General features: G+C 36.5%; 2 protein-coding genes across 3 annotated transcripts in view; one reads left to right on the top strand and one right to left on the bottom strand.

Annotated features, from left to right (window-relative positions):
- Positions 1 to 18,803, bottom strand: part of LOC136028222 (uncharacterized) — a 208,269-nt gene that overhangs the window by 124,140 nt on the left and 65,326 nt on the right. The gene's annotated exons all lie outside the window — the stretch shown is intronic.
- The window catches only part of LOC136028221 (tumor necrosis factor receptor superfamily member 16-like), a 118,265-nt gene that overhangs the window by 57,582 nt on the left and 41,880 nt on the right, over positions 1 to 18,803 (top strand). For both annotated transcript variants that reach the window (XM_065705942.1, XM_065705941.1), the window contains exons 2-3: positions 1,193 to 1,505; positions 4,807 to 5,016. In XM_065705942.1, coding sequence (XP_065562014.1) covers positions 1,193 to 1,505; positions 4,807 to 5,016 — 523 coding nt within the window. The remainder of the gene's footprint in view (positions 1 to 1,192; positions 1,506 to 4,806; positions 5,017 to 18,803) is intronic.

The raw sequence follows: 18,803 nt of genomic DNA, 5'->3' as shown, positions 1-18,803 counted from the left end.
AGACTTAAGATTAATAATAATATTTCCTTAAATAGGGATTTAGGAGAATATTTACTGAATGCTTTATACACAAATTTAATTAACAATGACCTTACAAAATATTAAAAAAAAACAATAGATATTAACACAGAACCTGTCACAAATAGACCTATAAGATCAGCAGCGAAAAAAGCTAGGCTGGCATTAAAAACCTGTTTTTAAATCATTTTCTTTCATTTCATTGAATTGCCTCGTTTCATAACAATTTATTATTCAATCCTGGTTGAACTTCGCTGAGGTAAGGATGCTGGGACTGTTTTGAAAAATTTTTCATTTTAGTTTTATTGATTTTATCCTCTCGTATGTTTTTTTTTTTTTTTTGTATTGCTGAGGACGACCCTTGGACATAGAGCCGAAATATTCATTCTAATTTGTGTCCCACTGTCTTAAATAATTCCCTATTGTTTTTCTTGTTTTTGGTGTTTGTGATGGAAAGGCAGTGTGGTCTTCGTCGTTATTTGCTTTTAGAATTATTTTTGTACTTATATGTTATAGCGCCTCTGTTAAGTTCTTCATCCATTGACGCACTGTAAAACCTGTTTTTTGTTAGTTTCTTTCAGCTTAGTGTGAGACAAACAAAGACAAGTAACAGTATCAGTGGAAAATATATAACTTGGAATATATATTTGCACATTAGGGGTGGGGGTTGTTGGTAATGTGAAGTTAGAAAACAATTCTTAGTTCATAATACTCGGAATGATTGAACACCTAACACATCTCGCATGCAGACCCGCTATACTTTAACACCCCTTCCCCCTGATACGCAAATATATAGCCCAAATTTGTTTCTACGATATTATATTTTTATCATATTTTGCTATATTTCGTTAAGATTGGCCAGGGAAACAGGTTCTACTTAGATGAAGAACTTAACATAGGTGATATAACACATAAGTACCGTTTTTTGGCTCGTTTTTGCCGTCCATGATTAGGAACTGTTTCATAAGTTATTATACCTTCAGGGATAGTTGAGGAAAGTTGGGTTTATCTTAACACTTCTGGGACGGTGATAATTATCCGACGAGTCGGGACGAAAATAATCATCATTAATTATATGTCATTAGCCGTAATCAAGTTTAGGAATGTACCCTTACATTTTATTCATTTTAGCTTTCAATCTTCGAAGTTCGGTAAATATTTTATTAATTTGCAGGCTTTATGCGTAGCGGAAGTGTCGTCTGAGTTCATTGAGCAGCGGACAAGGAACTGTATAGATAACGAATTATGTGACACGTGTACTCTCTGTGCCCCTGGTTTTGAGACGTCTCACGTTTGCACAGAGACAAAGGACACTGTCTGTACCCAATGTATACCAGGTCAATCCTTCAATCCTGTAGCTGGAAGAAATGTTTATTGCAAACCATGCAAAGATTGCCCTATAAATAGTCGATTGAAGAGATCTTGCAATTTAACCCATAATACAGAATGTGAATGTGAACGTGACTTTTACATCGACCTTGCGTCAGGTATTAATAGTTTAAATTTGCTTTAATAATGTGAAAACAAAAATCCTTCTATTAAGAATGACTGTACTGAAATAATAAAGTATTGATAATCTCGCATTATGGACAAAAGCTAGTAACCAGTTAGAAATAATTCATATGTTGAATCAGTTTTTTTTCTTCGTCATTTATTGAATGACTGAAAAAGGCAGCAGGAGTATCTGTAGGGAGGGGATGTACATCTGGGGGTTAAAACGAATAAGGAAAAATCCGCCAAATACAGTAAACTTGATAAAAAATGGTACTTGTTTATTATACCGACCACATGGTTGTTCTTGATCTGTTTAAAACTGGGTTCTTTTTGTGTAATCGAAGATAATGAGCTTAGCCTGAGTGAGATAAACTACTAAGCATGCATTTTTAATTAAATATTTAATATATAGGGTTAGGTATTTTATATGAGGTGTTCTGAGCGGCCTTCTTTCCATAATTCTCCGTTGTACTTTCCATAATTTTGTTATTAAAGTATTATATTTTCATCATATTTTGGTATAATAGTGTGGTCGGTATAATACACAAGCACCTGAAAAATATTAGGAACTGCCGGATAAGTAGTAAAAATTTTAAGATATTGAGTTAAGTAGTCCTGAAGGTTTTTTCCTCTGCGCATGTGCAGGGTTCTATCTAGAGGGATCACCCAAAACTCTAAAGGGATCATGTTATTTTCGTGGGGAGATCTGATGCTTAAAATGTCTGTGTAGTGTTGGGCATTTTTTTCAGTCAGACGTCCGAGATACGCTATATCATACGCACTTGAGTGGTAGCCCCAATTTTAGCTGTGTCAAGCTAGGTGACCTTACTAGTTCTTACGGCTAGCAGTATATATTAGAAATATGGCAGAAATCAATAGGGTTAGCAAGATTGCGATGCCATGCTCATCATTTATCAAAATGAAGGTATGACAATTTGATTAATTAGGATACATTGTGTAGGCTCATTAGTACATCAGAGTAGATTAATAGACATCCAAGTGCCCAAAAGCTCTAAGTTATTGATGTTTTTTGTTTTCTTTTTTTTAGGTGAAAGTGTTATGTTATTTTTAGGTGGAATAGTTTTGGTTATTTGGGAATATTATGTGCTCTGTGAGTGAAAAATTATTAGTTATGGATTCATAAAACTCGGTGCTAAGTTCTATGATCAACGCCCTGCTCTTTACGCTAAAGTTTGACTCTTTCTCTTAACTCTTTAAAACAGTAAGAAACATTAGCGTACAGAGGTGAGCGTTGAGGAGGAAAATCCCCTTTCATATACGGAGTAATTTCTGTTCGTTTTAAGTTTCAATGTTGGTCCTTAGTTTCATTTAAAAAAAACTTGTTTTTTTATTTAATTTCTGAACGTTTTTGAATTAATGAATTTATTGATCTTGGCTCTCCGCATATAGATAATTAAAACAAAATTTGCATATTAATTAATTGCAATTAATCGGAAGATTTTGAGAAAAATGAGCGAGGGAGGAGGCCTAGTTGCCCTCCAATTCTTGATTACTTAAAAAAGCAACTAGAACTTTTAATTTTTTACAAACGTTTCATTGTTAAAAAATATATGTAACTTACGAATTAACTTACGTAACGAACTTCTATATGTGTTTTATATGTTTTTATTGCGTATATGAGGGGGTTCAACCCTCGTCGATACCTCGCTCTTTTCACTAAAGCTTAAATTTTGTCCCAATTCCTTAAGAATGACCTCTGAATCACCAAGGCTGTAGAATAAATAGTTGAAATTACCAAAAATACTTTAGCGTAAAGAGTGAGGTATAACGAGGAGGTAAACCCCTCATGTGCGTAATAATTTTTGTTCGTTTTAAATTTTAATGCTGCTCCTAACTTTCAGTAGAAGAAACTTTTCATATTTATTTTTACATTGTTTTTTCAAATAATACTAGAAAATCTTTTACCCCCTTCATTGAAATTCTTTTCCTCCATGAGAAGTTTCTCCATGGAAATATCCTCCCATGTAACCCCCCCCCTCAACTCTCCCCCTAAACCAAAACAATCCCCCTGAAAATGTCTGTACACTTCCCAGTAACCATTACTATAGGTAAACACAGGTCAAAGTTTGTAACTTGCAGCCCCTCCCACGGGGACTGCGGGGGAGTAAGTCGTCCCTAAAGACATAGTTATTAGGTTTTTCGACTATGATGAATAAAATGGCTATCTAAGAATTTTGATCCGGTGTCTCATTTTTTTGGGGAAAAATGAGCGTGGGAGGGGGCATAAGGGCCCTCCTATTTTTTTGGTCAGTTAAAAAGGGCACTAGAACTTTTAGTTTCCGTTAGGATGAGCCCTCTCGCGAAATTCTAGGACCACTGAGTCGATACGATCACCCCTGGGAAAAAAAAAACAAATAAACACGCATCCGTAATCTGTCTTCTGGCACAAAATGCGAAACTCCACATTTTTGTAGATAGGAGCTTGAAACTTCTACAATAAGGTTCTCTGATATGCTAAATCTGATGGTGTGATTTTCGTTAACATTGTATGACTTTTAGGGGATGTTTTCCCCTATTTTCTAAAATGAGGCAACTTTTCTCAGGCTCGTAACTTTTGATGGGTATAACTGATCTTGATGAAACTTATATATTTAAAATCAGCATTAAAATGTGATTCTTTTGACGTAACTATTGGTATCAAACTTCCATTTTCTAGAGTTTCGGTTACTATTGAGCCGGGTCGCTCCTTATTACAGTTCGTTACCACGAACTGTTTGATAACTAGCGAAGACAAGATTGTGCAGAAAAAGGATATGCGAATACAGAAACTATAATTATTATAAGTAATTATGTTTGCTTGTACACATTTAATTCCTATCAAGACAAATATGATGTTGAGAGACTCAGCACAGAGCCCTGCCAGCTATGTCGATTAAGAGATGCAAAACTTTTAAATGCCCTATTTTATCTCCCGATGTTCTATATTGTCTTTTATTTTTTTATGTCTTTTATTCTTTTATTCTATTTTGTCTTTTATCTTTCGACTATCAAATTAACTTTAGCCATGGGTTGATTCTAGCTTTGGTTTTGGTTCTGACTTATTGTGTTTTCGCCTGCTCTTAGGAGTACTTGAAGTACTTGGCCTCAAGAGGCTTGTTGCTGCAGTAAGTTGTTAGTAGTAGTAGTAGTTGTTATGCTTTGTGCCATTTTAGACAAATTATATTCTGTTTATTCTCTTCTTTTTGCCTTGTGAAACTACGTTATCAATTCTTCCTCTTAAGACTGCCTTATGTAACCATAATAATTTATTCATACCATTTCTAATTATTTAAGGTACATGCAAGCCCTGTACTGTCTGCACGCATGGTTACGGTGCAGCTCGACCCTGTTCGCCTTTCCATAATACTTTATGTAGAACTTGCCCTCATGGGACCTATAATAATATGCACAGTACCACGTCAGGATGTATACCATGTACACAGTGCAAAGAAAGTCAGCATATTTTGCACCGTTGTACCCATATTCAGGACACTATTTGTGCAGGTTTGTTTTTCTTGATTATTTTTGGTTACGGTGCAGCTCGACCCTTTTCGCCTTTCCATAATACTTTATGTAGAACTTGCCCTCATGGGACCTACAATAATATGCACAGTACCACGTCAGGATGTATACCATGTACACAGCGCAAAGAAAGTCAGCATATTTTGCACCGTTGTACCCATATTCAGGACACTATTTGTGCAGGTTTGTTTTTCTCGATTATTTTTGTGAACATGTAAGGAACGAATTTGTAATGACACTGAATCCCAGGCTGTCATGTCTCATGTGATATGACTTGACTAGTATTTTTTTTTCTTTTTTTTCGTGACAAAAGTAAAGTGCCGTTAAAGTTAAAACATATCATCCACCGTAAGAAATGTGTTGTCGCCTCTTCGTCTCTCCTTCCTATCCTAAGACCAAAATTTAACTTGCACTTCACTATAAAAGATGTGCTTTTTCTATCGTCAATCCTTCGGGAATAAAACTGCTCATTCGGATGTATTTTCTTAAGTTTTCAGTAAAACACGGAACGCTAAAACTTTTAGCTTGAATGATTGAAAGGGAACTAGCGTAATAAATACATAGAACACTTGCAATTACCAATCACCTGTATTTGTTACATTATAATAAGCTTCAGGTACAGTGCAAAGAGTGAGGGGGTGGCAACTGCCTCACATTTATGGTAAATTTAATGCTCATGTTTGGTTTGTGTCCATCTTTCCTTGCACGTAAAAAAAAAATAAAAGTTAAAGTTAATATCAATCAGCTTTCAGTGTGTTTATGGTTACAAAAACACACTGAAAGATTTTTAAATGACAAACACTTTTGGTATCTTAAACCGTATGACCGGCTTGTACAGTTATGGCTTTGGATGTCTTGGCATGACTTGAACCCAAATTGTGGCTTGTGGCACAAAATGGGTGGGGGTATCGTAGTCCATTAAGAAGCTATGGTTTTGGTTGCTTAAAAAGGCTTGTGATCTTCGGAAAAAGTGCGTTCTTAAAATTTTCTGGGAGGATTTGAGGGGTATCAAGCCTCTGGTTTTGACCGCTGAGCCTCACTAGTTCTTTACTGGAAATATTTTAAAGTGCTTTACAAAAAAAGTTTGTAATTAAGACACGTGAGTAGTGTTGCTATAACATGTACTGAGTTTACAGGCTGAGGCTCTAAGGATTATAGCCTAAACCTAATAGCCTACTTACATGAGCACATTCCATAAAAGTAAAAAAAAAGAAGTAAGAAAGACGGCACTAGACCCTTAAGGTCCAAACCGGCGGTGCTGATCTCCATTTCATGGCCCTTCTGCCAGGAAGTGCAATGGGGGGTTGGGGGCCAACCATCCTGTGCTTTCACACACCCTTCCTGTGAACATTCCATATTCAGGTCATGACAACTACACGAATGAAATTTTTATTTGGGTTGAATGAAACTTATCTTATGACACGCGCCTGAGTAAAGTAAATCTCAGTAATTTATAGTTACTTACATAATTTACAATAAAAACCGAGTTTTAGCGAATCAAAAAGCGACAAATCCGTTACCCCTTTTTCTTATAACACGAGCTTGACTAAAGTAAACTGGCAAACTTATGTTCCCCAATGAATCAATTACTATGGCTTTGTTTTAGAGGGAACTTATGGTCATCCATGTCACACCTCCAAGGACCCCCAATACCCCTCCCCTAGCTTATTGCTCCCCCTTTTTTGGACTTACAATCTTTTGGAAATTATAATTTTTTGTACTAAGAATTTTTTGGGACTAAGAATTTTTTGACTACAGCAATCTCACCGAGTTGGTAAATTCTGAATCTTTTAGTTATCGACTTGGATATCAAAAAATTTATGAAGAACACTTTTGAGTAAAGCAAAATTAGCTGGTTGATAAATTCTAAGTGTCTTAGTTACTGACTGAACACCAGAAATTTAATAAAAGCACTTTTGAGTGCGACAATCTCAGCTAGCTGGTGAATTCCTTGTGTTTTACTCGCTGGCTGAGTAACAGAAATTTAATAAAAGCACTTTTGAGTACATCAAACTCAACTAGATGATAAATTTTGAATGTTCTAGTTACCGATTAGGTTTTACTTGCTGGCTGAAAACTAAAGATTTAATAAAGGCACTTTTTAGCACAATAAACTCAACTGGTCGATAAACACCATGAGTTTTACTTACTGATTGAACAACAGAAACTTGATAAATTCACTTCTGAGCACAACAAACTCGGCTAACTCATAAGTTCCGAGTGTTTTAGTTACTGACTAGGTATCAAAAATTTAATGAAAGCACTTTTGAGTACAGAAAAATCAACTAATTGATAAATTCCGTGTGTTTTAATAACTGACTGAGTGTCAAAAGTTTATTAAAAGTGCTTTTGAGTACAACAAACTCAACTAGCTGATAAATTCCATGCGTTTTAACTGCTGACTGAGTATAAAAAAATTAATAAAAGCACTCAATGTTGTTACTCAATCATCAACTAGAACCCTCGGAATTTATCCGAGCTATAGTATATAACTAGCTAATTTGCTTGGATAACTTTGAAGGCCACGCTGCATTTCGATGATGAAAATAAAACAGTTCAATGAGGGATGAAACCTTATAATCGACAGTGAAACAAATATAAAATTTTTAACGGAATATTTAGGACACATATACAGTGTCCATCATCAGCAGTAAAACAGTTTTACTGCTGATGATGGACGCTGTATATGTGTCTGAAATATTCAGTCAAAATTTCATATTTGTTTCACAGTCGATTAAAAGGTTTCATTTCTATTTTGAACTGTTATATTTTAGCTAATCTGCTGCATTCAAAACTGATTTTATTAAAGTTTTTATACCCAGTTGGTAACTAAAACAGTCTGAAAGTATTAACTAGTTGGGTTTGCTGTACTCACAGTGGTTTTATTAAATTTCTGGTGCTCAGCCTACAACTAAAACACACTGAGCTTATCAACTAGCTGATTTATTGTAGTCAAAAATGCTTTCATTTTATTTTATAAGCAAAATGCTTTTATATTATTTACTCAGCCAGCAAGTAAAAAAGTTGGTAAACACGGAATTTACCAACTAGCTGAGATTTTTATGCTCAAAAGTGCTTTTATGAAATTTCTGGTACTCAGTCAGTAACTAAGACATTCAGAATTTATCAATTTGCTGAACTTTTTGTACCCAAAAGTGCTTTTATTAAAATTTTTGACACTCATATGGAAAGTCATATGGAAAAAAACATATGGAAGTCAAAAAAATTCCAAGTTTCAAGTCCAAAAAGGGGGGAGGGGACAAAAATTCTGGGAAGGGGTATAGGGTTCCTTTGGAGGTGGGAGATTGATGACCATAGTTTCCTCTAAAATAAAATGCCATAGCAATTGATCGTTGGGAAAATAAGTTCGTCGATTTACTTTACCCACGGGTTTGTTATAAGAAAAAAGGGGAAGTGGATTTTTTGCTTTTTGATTCATTAACATTCGGTTCGTATTATGAAATGCGCCTGATTTACTCTCCTTAGGTGCGTGACATAAGACCAGTTTCATTTAAGCCAAATACAAAATTTATTCATATAACTGCGATGACCTGAATATGTAATGTGCTCATGTAAGTAGGTCATCAGGTTTAGGCTATAATTATTAGAGCCTCAGGCTATAAACCCAGTACCCTTTATAGCCACACTACTCACGTGTCCAGGTTTTTTTGGTGGGGTGCCAAAAGTGATTTTTTAGGAGGGGGGAGTAATAAAAACAAATTTTATTTACTTACTTGTATCAAAACCCAGGGAATTATAAAAAATTTAGGATTTCACGGGAAGGGTTCTGAGGTGTCCTCTAGGTACGTCCCTGTCGTAATTGCTGGTTCATCATTTACAGATTACCTTTCAAAACATTTGAACTTATAATTTTATTGTTGTAGTATAAGCTTCGTGGCAAAGTTTTCTTGTTTTTTTTTTTCATTGCTTTTGTGCGAAAATCATAGAGCATTTGTTCATGGAGCATCGAGGGAGGGGTGCCAATTTAACGAATAAAATGGGGTTTTGAGGGGACGAAAGCCCCCTTACATAAAGCATCATTTCTGTTCGGCTTAGGTCTAACTTCATTCTTTACTTTTATTGTTTAATTTATTTTTGTTCTTAATACCGTATCTAAGGTCATTCTTCATTTGATGAATTAGGACTACCGCTCCCTCACTTATGTGTAACTATGCTTCGAGCAAAGGGCTCATATAAATGTATTTAATTTTAAAAAATAAAATGAGTGCTTTTAATAAGAGGGAGTCTTTCCTCACCATCAAATTGTCGCTTGTATTTACTTATTGGGTTAAAAACTACTGTTTTTATGAGGAGCTGAGTAAACTCCCCTCCTCTACCGCACCCCTTCAAATTTGTCTGAAGTCTTGTTAACTTGAACTTAAAAATTGGGGCCAAAATTGCACTTTTTAAGACTCAGGCACTCCATCTCCAAACCATAACAAGGCTCACTACCCCCCCAGCAACAGTTTGTGAGTAACCATACACCCATACACTACTGTACATAAATTAATGAAGTCTCAAATGAATCAACCCTTCAAAAGAAGCTTAAAAACTATTGATTGTAATAACAGTAAGTTGTGTATTGATTGCATAATTTGTTAAGGACAATTGTGTCCCCTTGCGGTACTATGATCACTGTAACTGTGAGGCAATATAATTGCTTTTCGAAAATTCAGAATCGATTTATTTTTTCTCTTAATGGTAAGTAACCTTTGGATCAACTTCATTTTGCACCGCAAAATGGTAGAAGCCTCCGCTTTGCTGTAGTGTAATGTGTTACTTAGAAAGGGCTCTAAAACTTTGGATTTCTCTTTGAATGAGTCCTCTTCCGATATCCTACGACCCTGATAAAACCAAATAAACACCCTTCCATGACCATCCTTCTCGAGATAAGTGTGAAATCGTATTCTAACCTATTCCCGTTTCCGTTTTCTTCGTAAGATTTTCTCTAGCCTTTGCAATGCTCTTTAGGTTCAATTACATCAAAATATTCGATATAAACGAGAGTAAAACCCTACCTATTCTCTGATCAACGGTTTATTGCAACGAGCTGTATTTATATTCATAAATTTCAGCTCATAGACCTCATGATTTACTCAAGTGCCCCCTCCCCCCTCTTAGATGATTAATGCCCTGCTATTAAAGGGACCTTTCAAGCAGTTTGTGGTAATGAACTTGAGCAGGCTGTAAGTAAGGAGTGACTGGAGTAAGGAGTTTTGTTTGTTTTTTTCCTAAGGGGGATCGTATCAACCCAGAGGTACTAAGAATATCGTGAGAGGGCTCGTTCGAACAGAAATTAAAAGTTCTAGACTTAATCCCCCACAGTCCGCGAGGAAGGGCTGCAAGTTGTGAACTTTGCCCATTGTTTACACATAGTATTGGTTATTGGGAATTATACAGACGTTTTAAGGGGGAATTTTTTCTTGTGAGGGGAGTAGATTACGTGGGGGGATCTGTCTATAGAGGAATTTCTCATGGGGGGAGATAATTTTTCATGAAGGGGGTGCCGGACTTCCCAGTCTTATTTAAAAAACTATAAGAAATTAAAGACAAATCAGCTGAAAGTAAGGAGGAACATTAAAACTGCAATCGAACAGAAATTAATACGTATATGAGAGGGCTTGTCCCCTCGTTAATACCTCACTCTTTACGCTAAAATTCTTTTAGTAATTTCAAAAGAGCTATTTATTCTAATTAAACAGCCTTTGTGATTCAATTCTTAAAGAATTGGAACAAAATTCGAACTTTATCGTAAAGAGCGAGTGAGGGGGCGAACAACCCTCATATACGTAATGATTTCTGTTCATTTTAAGTTTTAATGTTGATCCGTACTTTCAGTTGAAAAAACTTGTATTTACGTTTGTTTTTATTATTTTTACGTTCATTTTTATTGAGGTAAGCAGCATCGTTTCGCAACATATAGCAAGCAACATTAAATATTTATTTTCTATTTGAATATGACCATTGTCTTTTCTTTTCCTAAAGTTTTCTTCGATTAATGCTAACCTTTAGAGAAAGGTTGCATGACTTCCGTCGTTTGGCAGATTGTCCTTTTTTTTTCAAACTGTTTTTGTTTTGAAAGCATTGAAAAACTTTGCATGAATCTTTAGAAACCGAAGGCGTTTCTACTACCAACATTTTTTACTCTAAAATTGCCGGTTTTATGAATTTCCAGTTACCAGTTTTTACCAATTTCCAGTTAAAATTAAAATTACCGACATTTTTCAGCTAAAAAAAATTAGTTTGTGAAATACACTTTTTCTGTAACCTCTGGACGTTTCTCGGGCTATTTAATTATTGTATAAATTTGGTTAAATCATGCAAGGAGAGGCCATCGAATCTGCACTCCTCTTGAAATGATAGAATCACTACGATTCTGGAAAATAACTACATTTTTTTATAAATATCCAGCTTTTGGGTATTGACTAAAATCCCCCCCCACAAGGGGTCGAATTCTCTGAAACAAGTTTTTAGCTTCTTCAATCTATATACATAAAAATAAGTTGTCTGTCTGTGTGTCTGTCTGTCAGGTGACGTCATGTTTCTGTGTCGACTGACGTCATGAAGTTAGTTGTCGTCATTTTTGCTATGACGGTGACGTCATTAAAGATATTTAAGACATATATGTTCACGTAGAAATCTATTAATGTTTAAGTTTAAAATGACTGATGAACTTACAATGGCAAAAGCCGATGAAGATGCTCAAAGAGTCTATGCCAAAAAACTTGCTGCTGATAGAGAAAGTCAGAAAAGAAAGCGTGCCGAGGAATCAAAAGAACAGCAAGGAAACAGGCTTCAGGCTAAAGAACGCAAAACCGCGCAGTTAGATGAAGATCCACCTGGACAGCGAGAGTCAAAACATATCAAAACTGAAAATGATAGCGATGATGATTGGGTTTGGGATTTTGACTTGGATAAGGTCATCAATGCCTACCAGATTTTAGTTAAAAAACAAAGGTTCGGCGATATGTATTTCATAGTGAAGCTGAAAAATAAAGAAGAAAAAGAAAACTGAAAAAAGAAAAAATGTAAAAAACTAAAAAATACTAAAAAGAAAAAACACTCAAAGAGAAATTACAGACCAGGACACAAATGACGACCGGGACAGAGGGAATATAAATAACGACCGGGACACTCAAAGAGAAATTACAGACTGGGATACCGGGACACAAATGACGACCGGGACACAGGGAATATAAATGACGACCAGGACACAGGTATTTAAGAATATCGTTCAAAGACAAATTTTTAATTGTAAGAAGACCGTTGAAAGAGAAATTTCTAATTGTAAAATGACTGAAGAACCTACAATGGCAACGGTACCACCATCGAAGTAGATAACCAGTGGGTTGTTCCATATTCCCCATTATTATCATTATTATCAAAAACATTTAATGCACACATAAACGTTGAATACTGTAACACCGTAAAGGCAATCAAATACATATGTAAATACGTCAACAAAGGCAGTGACATGGCAGTTTTTGGCTTGCAGCCCGAAATCAAAGATTTCGATGAAATCGTACAATATCAGGCTGGAAGATACATAAGCAGTAATGAAGCTGTTTGGCGAATTCTTTCATTTCCGATACATGAACGTAGTCCAGCTGTTGTTCACTTAGCGGTACATTTACAGAATGGTCAACGTGTTTATTTCTCAGAAACCAACGTGCAACAAAGAGCCCTGAATCCACCGGATACAAAATTAACAGCTTTTTTTTCGCTTTGCAAAAATGATTCTTTTGCAAAAAAACTGCTGTATACTGAAGTGCCTTCGTATTACACGTGGAATACTAAAAATAAAGTATTTGAACGTCGAAAACAGGGTAAGTCAGTCGACGGCCAACCTACCATCTTCAAAGATACCACGATAGGAAGACTCTACACCGTTCACCCCAATCAACATGAATGCTTCTTTCTACGCCTGCTTTTGGTGAATGTACCCGGTCCGACATCCTTTGAGTATTTGAGAACTGTAAACGGTACTATACATGACACTTACCGTAGTGCATGCCAAGCTCTGAATTTATTGGAGAATGACCAACACTGGGATAACTGCATCAATGACGCGTGCGAAACGTCAACCCCAAGTCAAATTCGTGCATTGTTTGGCATCATTTTAACAACTTGCTCTCCATCAGCTCCTACAGAGTTATGGGAAAAATATAAGTCAAAAATGTCCGAAGATATACTCCATCGAAAACAGTTAGAGACGTCAGATATGACTTTTGATTTTACATCAGAAATTTATCACTACACTTTAGTTATTATAGAAGATTTGTGCGTACGTATGGCAAACAAACCTCTTCAGGATTTGGGAATGCCTTCACCTAACCGTATCGCTGCTGTTTCGACTTGTGTAGAATTGGATCGTGAACAAAGTTACAGTACGAGTGATCTATTGTCGTATGTACAAAATAACATTTCCAAGTTAACGTCGGAACAAAAAGACATTTATAGACTCAATTTCAGGACGTATACAACTACCTGCTGATTTCTGTAATTTAGTGACGTCCAAAAATGAATTGATTGAAAAAGTATTTCCGAATATTCTAAAAAATTATAAAAAGAATAAATGGCTAAGTGAAAGAGCGATTCTCGCACCCAAAAATATAGACGTCCACGAAATCAACAATATTGTTTTGACCAAGATTCGAGATCAGGCAGTCCTTTACAAGTCAGTCGACACAGTTTTGGAACCAAATGAAGCGGTTAATTATCCATCTGAATTTTTAAATTCCATAGATCTTTCAGGGTTTCCACCACACGTGCTACAACTAAAAATAGGCGTACCAATAATACTTTTAAGAAATATCAACCCACCAAAGCTTTGCAATGGCACGCGACTTGCCGTAAAAAAAACAATGGAAAACCTAATAGAGGCCACAATCTTGACAGGGCCTTTTGAGGGTGAGGCTGTTCTTATTCCTCGCATTCCCATGATTCCAACGGATCTGCCTTTTCAATTTAAAAGATTGCAATTCCAAATTCGATTAGCATTTGCAATCACCATTAACAAAGCTCAAGGTCAATCATTAGAAAAATGTGGTATAGATCTTAATACTGATTGTTTTTCCCATGGACAATTGTACGTTGCATGTTCGAGGGTCGGTAAACCTGACAATCTATTTATATGCAGCGACAATTGGACAGCGAAGGATGTTGTATATTCGCAAGTTTTACGCAGTTAATTTGTATTGTATCTATCTATCTATCTATCTATATAAAAACGAGTTGTGTGTATGCATGTTTGTTTGTTTGTAAAAAGAGCGTTTGCATATGACGTCATTATTAGTACATACGGCTTTGTATATGCACAGACAATGGGAAAGCCAAGAATGTTGTATATTCGCAATTTTTACGTAGTTTAACTCCTGCAGACGAAATGAATGCTTGCCTGAAATATTCTAATTTATGGGCACACGTAAAAATATTAAAATTAACTACAAATATGCGTGTCCGATTGCAAAACGATGACTCTGGTCAAACATTTTCAGATCAATTGCTGGCAATTCGAAACGGAAAGCTCCCAGTAGTGGGAAAGCCAAAAATGTTGTATATTCGCAATTTTTACGTAGTTTGAAACACATATATAAATCTATCTATATTCACAGGTGGGACACAGGGACACAACTACAATGGCGCGTAACTAATATGGCGCGTAACGACTTACGCGCGCAGGGGGGCTTGGGGGGTCGCGAAGCGCCCCACCAACTAGGTGTTGGGGTGGCGCGAAGCGCCACCCCAACAGCTAGTATTATACTAAAATTGAATATGCTACTGATGTTTCCAGCAAGTTTACTGATGATTTAAGCATATTTTTTTTTTTTTATAAAATTGGCTATATAAAAAAAGTCAAATATAATCCTGATAACCAAAGTAAAGCTTTTGCAGTTTTGAAATACTCACTCGCCATGCTCAGGCACCAACGCAGACACGCTTTTCAGGGGGGTACTAGTTCAAAGAAGCACAAAAGTAGATAAGTAATTAAAAAAAGTTGAAAATTTTGGAATTAATAGTAAGAATCTCGATACTCAGGGAGAGGTTAGAAAAGTTTCCCCCCTCCTTATGTGCCTGGTCATATTTCTCTACAGAAACGTAATGATTTCTAAGTACAGTGCAATGTCCCCTGTTTTCAGTAAAGTGCCCGATCTGTTAAAACTGATAAGAAAGCATTTGGGGAGCCCCCCCCCCGAAATTTTGTGAAATGTTTAATTTCCCCATGGTTTCTTGGGATTTGAAGTAATTAGCAATTGAACTGTTGTTTTTTTTTTGTAAAGAGAGTTTGATTTCCACAGCATAATAGAATTATCCTTGATATTAGGGCGTTTGTCCCCCCTTTTCAGGACAAAGTACAGCTTTTAATGGATCAATTTTGGAAACAATCATTTTTCATCAAAATCTACGTTTTTGCAATAGAAGAACTACCCCCTACAGCACCCATATTGCACTGTTAACCTAAAATTTCCCTTTCAGTGGGATATAATAGATTAATCACTGTTTCTAAATAGCTATGAATATAACCTGACGTACTTTTGAGGCTTCAGTCTTCTTCCCTCCCATCCGCTACAATACTACAGATTAAAGTTACTCTGTATTTTCCGAAATACCCGCTTTTTGCATTTATTTAGTTACTAAATTAAAAAAGGGCTACTTTATATCTGCTGTTTTGATGGTTTTGGCCCCCCCCCCGAAAAAATTTACATGAACAATATTTTTTTTTTGGGGGGGGGTGTTTCCATTGTTAAATACTTTTTTTGGTAGTTTCGTTGAGACATTTCTTTTCTTGAGTTATTTCATTGGAACAATCACAAAAATGTCAAATTCACCCTCCCTCTAGATATTAAAAAACACACTTCCCTCCCCCCTCATTTTTGTTATTTTACGCCACTGGGTGTTATTCAAGTAAAAGTATATATTTAGCATTGCGTCACTGTATGATGCCAAACTCTGTTTCGTAACTGAATTCGAAAGTGTGTTTTGTGCGAAAGTGCGATTTGGTGTTATGCAGCACTTGATTTTTCAGTAGCAGTATATCAATCCAAAACTGAGCGATCATATTTCCTTAGATACCGAAGCCAAGGAGCTGAAATTAAGGACGTAACTGTAGTCTTAATTTAATTAATTGCCATAATGGCGTGTTTGACTTTTTGTTCCAATTTTTTGAAGAATACCTATTGGAATAATAAGCTTTTTTAAAATTTCCAAAAAAACCTTTGCGTAAAAAGAGATGTATTTAAGAGGAGGCAACCTCCTCATAAACGTAATAATGTCTTTTCGTTTTAAGTTTTAATATGCTCCTTAATTTTAGCTGAAAATGTTTTTTTTTTTATTTCTGATGGTTTTTTAATAATACCAGGAAATCCGATTCCCATTCCAATGAAAATTTTCTTCCTCCACGAAAATTCCTCAACGGAAACATCATCCCATGTAATTTCCCCCTCAGAAAACCCCCCCAAAAAATTCTTTACGTTTCCCAATAACTAATACTATATGTAAACAACGGGCAAAGTTCATGGCTTGCAGTCCTTCCTCGGGGATTGTGGGGTGTCATCCTCAAAGATATGGTTACTAGATTTTCCGACTATGCTGAATAAAATGGTAATCTCAAAATTTTGACCAGGTGACTTTGACTTCGGGAAAAAGGAATGTGAGAGGGGGGCTGGGTGACCTCCAATATTTTTTGGTTGCTTAAAAAGAGCACTAGAACTTTGATTTTCGATCAAATGAATCTTCTTTCATCCCACTAAGATCAGTGGTTCGATACGGTCACCCATGGGAAAAACAAACAAACAAAAAATAAACATGCATCCGTGATCATTCTTGTGGCAAAAAATGAAAATCCCACATCTTTATGGCACTTGGTATCTTCCAAGTGACATATGGCAATTGCAAATTCTGTCGGTCTGTCTGTCGGTCTGTCGGTCTGTCCCGGCTTTGCTACTTTAGGCACTTCCAGGTATGCTAGGAAGATGAAATTTGGCAGGCGTATCAGAAACCAGACCAGATTAAATTAGAAATTGTTGTTTTCCCGATTCTACCATCTGGGGGAGGGGAGTGGGGGGACGGTTAAATTGGAAAAATTAGAAAAAAGAGGTACTTTTAACTTACAAACGGGTGATCAGATCTTGATGAAATTAAATGTTGGAAGGATTTCGTGTCTCAGAGCTTTTATTCTAAATCTAGACTGGATCTGGTGACATTGGAGGGGGGAGTCGGGGGGGGGGGGAACCTAAAATCTTGGAAAACGCTTAGAGTAGAGGGATCGGGATGAAACTTGGTGGGAAAAATAAGCACAAGTCCTAAATATGTGATTGACATAACCGGAACGGATGCACTCTCTTTGGGGTAGTTGGGGGGGGGGGCTTAATTCTGAAAAAATGAGGTATTTACAACTTATGAACGGGTGATCGGATTTGAAACTTGGGGACAACCTCAAAATTTTAAAACGCTTAGAGTAGAGGGAACCTCGGAGTAGAGGGATCGGGATGAAACTTTGTGGGAAAAATAAGCAGAAGTCCTAGATACGTGATTGACATAATCGGAACGGATCCGCTCTATTTGGGGAGTTGGGGGGAAGGGTTAATTCTGAAAAATTAGAAAATAGTACGTATTTTTAACTTACGAAGGAGTGATCGGATCTTCATGAAACTTCATATTTAGAAGGACCTTGTAACTCAGATCTCTTATTTAAATTCCCAACCGGATCCAGCGTCATTGGGGGGGGGGGGAATCTAGAAGAGGGGTGTAATTAGACCTAAATGGTGTAACAATATCGATGAAAGACCTTATCGGTAAAGAAATTTACTGTTCCAAGTAAATAAAATCATCGCAACCCCATTTGAACTTAAAAATAAGTATGACAGAGGTCTTGGTTTGTCTGATTCAGTTGTACCAATTTTTGGACGAATCTTCTCGCAATACTTTCTCTCTATTTGATTCATATTTTTATGAGTACTAAAATGCCAGTATTTAAGCATGTCATTGCTGGGCACCTTCTGTATCTTTTTTGGATTGGCCCTATCCACTTCAATTTTGAATGCAGGGTACTAAAAGCGGAGAGATCAGGATGAGACTGGGTGGGAAGAATAAAAACAAGTCTAAGATACGTGACTGACATAACCGGACTGGATCTGCTCTCATTGGTGGAGTTGGGGGGGGGGGGAATAATTCGGAAAAATTAGAAAAATGAGGTATTTGTAACTTACGAACGGGTGATGAGATCTTAATGAAATTTGTTATTTAGAAGGATCTTGTGCTTTAGAGCTCTTATTTTAAATTCTGACTAGGTCCTGTGACATTGGGGGGAGTTGGAGGGGAAAAACGGAACACTTGGAAAACGTGAAAATTGGTTATCTTTATCTTACGAATAGGTTATACGAATAGGTATTGAAACTTGATATATAGAAGGATCTTATGTCTCAGATGCTCCATTTTTGACTCGAATTGGATCCGGGGACGTAGGGGGCTGGAGGGGGAAACACAAATCTTGGAAAACGCTTAGAGTGGTGAGGTCGGGTTGAAACTTGATGGGAAGAATAAACATAAGTTCTAGATACGTGATTGACATAATTGGAACAGATCCGTTCTCTTTGGGGGAGTTAGGGGGCGAGATTCAGTGCTTTGGCGAGTTTGGTGCTTCTGGACGTGCTAGGACGATGAAAATTGGTAGGCGTGTCAGGGAGCTGCACAAATTAACTTGATAAAGTCGTTCTTCCTGATTCGACCATCGTGGGGGCTGAAGGGAGAGGAAAAATTAGAAAATGAGG

This window comes from Artemia franciscana, chromosome 6 (genome assembly GCF_032884065.1).
Source record: "Artemia franciscana chromosome 6, ASM3288406v1, whole genome shotgun sequence".
NCBI lineage: Eukaryota > Metazoa > Arthropoda > Branchiopoda > Anostraca > Artemiidae > Artemia > Artemia franciscana.
This window is presented reverse-complemented; position numbering and strand designations above follow the sequence as displayed.